This window comes from Echinops telfairi, unplaced genomic scaffold (assembly GCF_000313985.2).
Source record: "Echinops telfairi isolate 266 unplaced genomic scaffold, ASM31398v2 ScPeMD7_7417;HRSCAF=8455, whole genome shotgun sequence".
NCBI lineage: Eukaryota > Metazoa > Chordata > Mammalia > Afrosoricida > Tenrecidae > Echinops > Echinops telfairi.
In genome coordinates this window covers 514,934-519,590 of record NW_022111317.1, presented here as the reverse complement: position 1 = coordinate 519,590, position 4,657 = coordinate 514,934, and the positions used below count along the sequence as shown (strand labels likewise).

The window sequence follows — 4,657 nt, the reverse complement described above, 5'->3', positions numbered from 1 at the left end:
CCCCCCGCAGCCACAGGAAGCAGTGACTACCCCTCCTCACTGGGGCTCCCCAGTCCTGACCCCTCCTTCCTGCTGTCCTCCCCACCCCCACTGGTTTCAAGAACCCTGAACTGTGGCTTTGAAAACCACAAACCACAGGGTGTGATTGCCCCAAGGTCCTGCCCCAGACCCTCATTCCCCCCTCCCTCCATGTCTGGCAAAGCAGATGGCCGCCTGGGGCAGGGTGGGGAGGCTGGAGACAGAGTTGGTCCCTTAGGGGTGGGGTGGGAGGGGAGAGTGCCCTATAGATCTTATGGGAGCCCCCAAGGGACTGGCCTGGGTGACCCCAAGGGACAAGCCACATCAGCCAAGGGGGTCAGTGGGTGGGGCCAGAGCTCTTGGGTCCCTCCCAGTGGGAGCACTGCTTGGCATTGAGCACACCCCTCCAGGCAGGGCCCCAGCTGGCTGGTGTCTCTGGGTGGCTTCCTGTCCTGCCCAACCACCCTGCATCCGCCCCGCCCTGCCTCCTCGCCCCCCCAACCCCCTGCCTGAACCCCATCACTGTCACAGCAAAGGACATGGAACTTAATGGGAACGCTCTGCCGAGGGACGACGGGCCACCAACTCCCGGCTCTGCCACGAAGGTGCCACCGGTAAGACCTGCTGGGGGACGAGGGCCAGGATCCTGGGCCAGAAGCAGCAGGGACCAGTGCAGGGAGGGCTCTCGGGGCAGCTCCAGCCCCAGACTGCTCCGGAAAGGCACTGCAGGGGCAGGGCAATCTAAGCCCCCCTGCTAGGCAGGGGAGGAGTGGCCAGTCATCAGTGTGACTGCTTCAGGGAAACTGCTCGAGATAGTTCCTTCTCTGCCAGGTCCTCTGCAGCATGACCCTGAGTTCTGGAGAAATACACACACGTGTACACACTGGTACACAGATGCACACATGCGTGTCCCTCCAGACACTCTCTGCAGCATGACCCTGTGTTCTGGAGGGATACATACATGTACACATGTATGCACACATGCACACACATGCTCCCCCCCTCCCTCTCCCTCAGGGCACCCTCTCCAGTGTGATGCCATGTTCTGGGGGAATACGCACGTGTATATAATGCACACACACATGTATCCCTCCTCTCCCTCCGGGCACTCTCTGCAGCATGACGCTGAGTTCTGGAGGAATACACACATGTGCACACATGCACATGTGTCCCCCTCCCTCCAGGCACCCTTTCCAGCATGACGCCATGTTCTGGGGGAATATACACATGCACACACGTGACCCCTCCTCCCTCCAGGCACCCTCTCCAGTGTGACGCTGTGTCCTGGGGGAATGTAGAGGCACACCTGCACTCACATGCCCACACATGTGAGCACACGCACACAGACCTACACACGACGCATGCACATGCACGCAGTGCAGACCACATGCTCGCACCCACATGCGTCCTCATGCGAGAAACCCAAAGTGACCCTCAATGGCTGTGACTTGGGAAAGGACACAAACTCTAGCATGTCATCGGGGTGCTTGGCTGGGTGCCTGGGGATTTCCCAGGGGCCACCTTTCCCCCACGGTGCCCCTGGGGACTTTGAGGTCTGCAACCTTTTGCATTGCAGCCGAGCACTAGTTGTAGGTGCTGTGGAGTCGGTTCTGACCCACAGCGACCAGCGGACGGCCCGCTTACTTCCCACAGAAGGAAAGACGCCCGGTCCGCTCCATCCTCCCCACGCTCTCTGCTCCAGCAGGGGCGGCGGCCCCTGCATCCGTCCCTCTAGTCCAGGGTCTTCCTCTCTCGCCGCCCCTCCACGGTACCGAGCACGATGTCCCCCTCCGGGGACTGGTCTCTGATGACCACACGTCCATCGTGTGTGAGATGAAACCTCGCCGTCCTCGTCTCTGCAGAGCACTCGGACTGTGCTCCTTCCAAGACCCAGATGCACAGGGTACAGAGCAGCGTCGTTGCTGTCAACACGCGTGTCAGCCCGTGCTGAAGATCACTCGACATTGGTTGCGGCGGCACAGTGACCGGGAGTTGCTAGAGGTTTGGGCCAGATCAGAGGAAGATGTGGAGCAATTGCCAACGTCAGACGGACCTCGGCTCAAAGCAGAGGACACCAGAGAGATGTTTCCTTGTGGTTGGTACTGTGCCAAGGCATTCGACTGTGGGGACCGTAAACCCTGGAGAAGAGTGGGAGTCCCGGACTCTGCATGGAGCTCACGAGGGGCCCGTGGGGGCGATGTGTGAACAGAGTAGGGCGCACGGTGCGGTTGCACATCAGGAAAGGTGTGTGTCAGGATGGTGTCCGCCCGCCGTCCGTCTGCTGAGCAGCTCCTCAGAGACACTGGCTTCTATGAAGAAGAAGGTAGCATCAGGGTTGGAGGAAGGTGTAGAACAACCTGCGCTATGCGGAGGACACACCGTGCTTGCTGGAAGTGGGGGGACTTGGAGCCCTTGCTGATGAAGATCAACGACGGACCGCAGCCCTCAGTGTGGATGAAGACTCAGAATGAAGGAAACAGCTCGCGTGCATGTGCCAGGAGCCATGCAGGTCCCGGCCTGTGGTTCTGACCCATGCTGTCCGTCTCTGTGCGTGAGGAGGTGGCAGAGCTGCCCCCGATCTGGTCTCTGATGCCTGGGTAACCCTGGTCGACCACCCATTGCAGAAGCGGTTCTCAGGGAACGTGTAACCGATAAAAACCCGTGAGATCAGCGGAGAGCAGACAGGGCAGCACCGTCGACACCGGAACCAGCAAACCCCTGGTGACCGGCGGTCTCCCATGGATCCCATTGCCCGGTGGCGGGGTACCAGAGAGCACTGCGCCACGATGGAGTGCAGACGGTGCAGGACGGGAGCAATCTGAGAGAGCTGGCTGGAGGAGGCAGTGGAGTTAGACCCCGCAGAGCTGCCGTGGGGCTGCTCGGAAGCTGTGGTCACTGGAGCATCTTGTTAGTGAAGGTCCCTAGCCGGGAATGGCTCTGACTGATGCTGTGGACGGCAGGGCTAGCCGGGAATGGCTCTGACTGAGCTGTGGACGGCAGGGCTAGCCGGGAATGGCTCTGACTGAGCTGTGGACCGGCAGGGCTGAGGGGCTGCAAGGCAGGTGTGGAGAAGGCGAGCTCAAGCGGCACCCATTCCCTGCTGCTGCAGGCCCACCGTGAGGAGCTCCTTCCCCACGCAGCTCTGCGTGATCGTGGGCCGGACGTGACCTGCAGTCGTGTTCGCTCCGCAGCTCACAGTCGCGGCGGCTTCTTCAGTGGATCCGCTGTTTCTTAGCCGAGAAATCACCGTCGATGGAAACCAGGTGTTGTGTGAGGCCGGGTTGACTAGAGAAACAATTCCAGTGCCCCTCCTACGTGTGTCAGAAAGAGCTTTCTGTCAAGAAATTATTACATATCAGCCCAGTCCAACTCAAGTCCCTAAGTCCAATCCTTAGTCCGCAAGTCCCTCTGCAGACTCACGCAGCCACAGGCAATGGTGCAGGACGCAGAGGGATCACAGGCTGGGGGGGCGCAGAACCATGTGGCTCCAGTGGCTGTTGGAAATGAGGCGGGGCTCCAGTGGCTCCCAGGGTGGCCAGCAAGCAGGAAGGTGAAGGCAGAGAGAGAGAGAGAGAGAGGCCGGCCGTCAAGAGTTACAGGTCTTGGTGGCCCCTCTAAGGGAGGTGGTCAGGCTGCAACCTGACTGACAGGTCGAACTCCACCTGTATCTTCTTACAGGTGCCATGTTGGCACCAAAAAAACTATCAGTTGTGATTGGCAGAAGAATAAATCAAAACAATTTGATACCAAAAAAAAAAAAGCAGACGGAAATTCTCGCTGCTGGACCAGTGGTAACATCCTGGCGTGGCCAAGGACGTTGTCACCTCACCTGCATTCCCGATCAACGTGACAGAAGCAGCCGTCTGAGACTAGAGGGCAGATCGGATGCTTGACCTTGCGAACGTGTTGCAGAACAGGAGCGTCTCACTGGAGACGTAGGTGCGCCTGACCTGCCACGGTGTACTGCACCGAGGGGTCTGCGTGGGAAAGGATGGGGAGACTCGGGCCCACGTACTTTGGACGTGGTGACAGGAGACCAGTCCCTGGAGAGGACATCAGGCCTGGCAAAGTGGAGGGACGGCGAAACAGAGGAAGGCCCTCAAGGAGATGGACGGACACAGTGGCCGCATCCGCAGGCTCAGACGTAACCATTGGGAGGATGGAGTACGCTTGGCAGCACTAGGTTTGAGTTTGGGCACCTCCCGTTGCCGAAAGCAAGCCCGTCTGTCAGCCGGGTCTGCTGAAGGGCTGGGCTGTGGGGCATTGGCAGTGGGCTCATTCATTCATTCATTCATTCATTCATTCTTCTGATCTGGGCTCAGCCATTAAAAAGTGTAAACGCCGGTCTTAGCCCCGGGCACTCGAAAACTGGCCTTTTTGGAGTTCCGCCCTGGTCTAGAACCTGCACCCTGTCCCTGGATCCACTCTCCCCGCCCCACCCAGGCCTCCATCCCCTCCTTATAAGGCCAGAGGTCCCTTCCAACACCCTGACCACTGGTCACTGCGCCCAGCCAGTGTCCCAAGAGAGGACGGCTCTTGGGGACAGGGTGGGGTCCCTGCCTACAGTGCTGACCCTCCCTGTTCAAGGCTGTGGCCAGCCACCTCAGAGCAGGCCCATCCCTGCTTAGACACTGGGGGG

At 59.7% G+C, this 4,657-nt stretch overlaps 1 protein-coding gene across 3 annotated transcripts in view; it reads left to right on the top strand.

Moving 5' to 3' along the window:
- Nucleotides 1–4,657, top strand: part of OSBPL5 (oxysterol binding protein like 5) — a 61,602-nt gene that overhangs the window by 32,278 nt on the left and 24,667 nt on the right. For all 3 annotated transcript variants that reach the window (XM_004713604.3, XM_045297244.1, XM_045297243.1), the window contains exon 3: nt 550–632. In XM_004713604.3, coding sequence (XP_004713661.2) covers nt 550–632 — 83 coding nt within the window. The remainder of the gene's footprint in view (nt 1–549; nt 633–4,657) is intronic.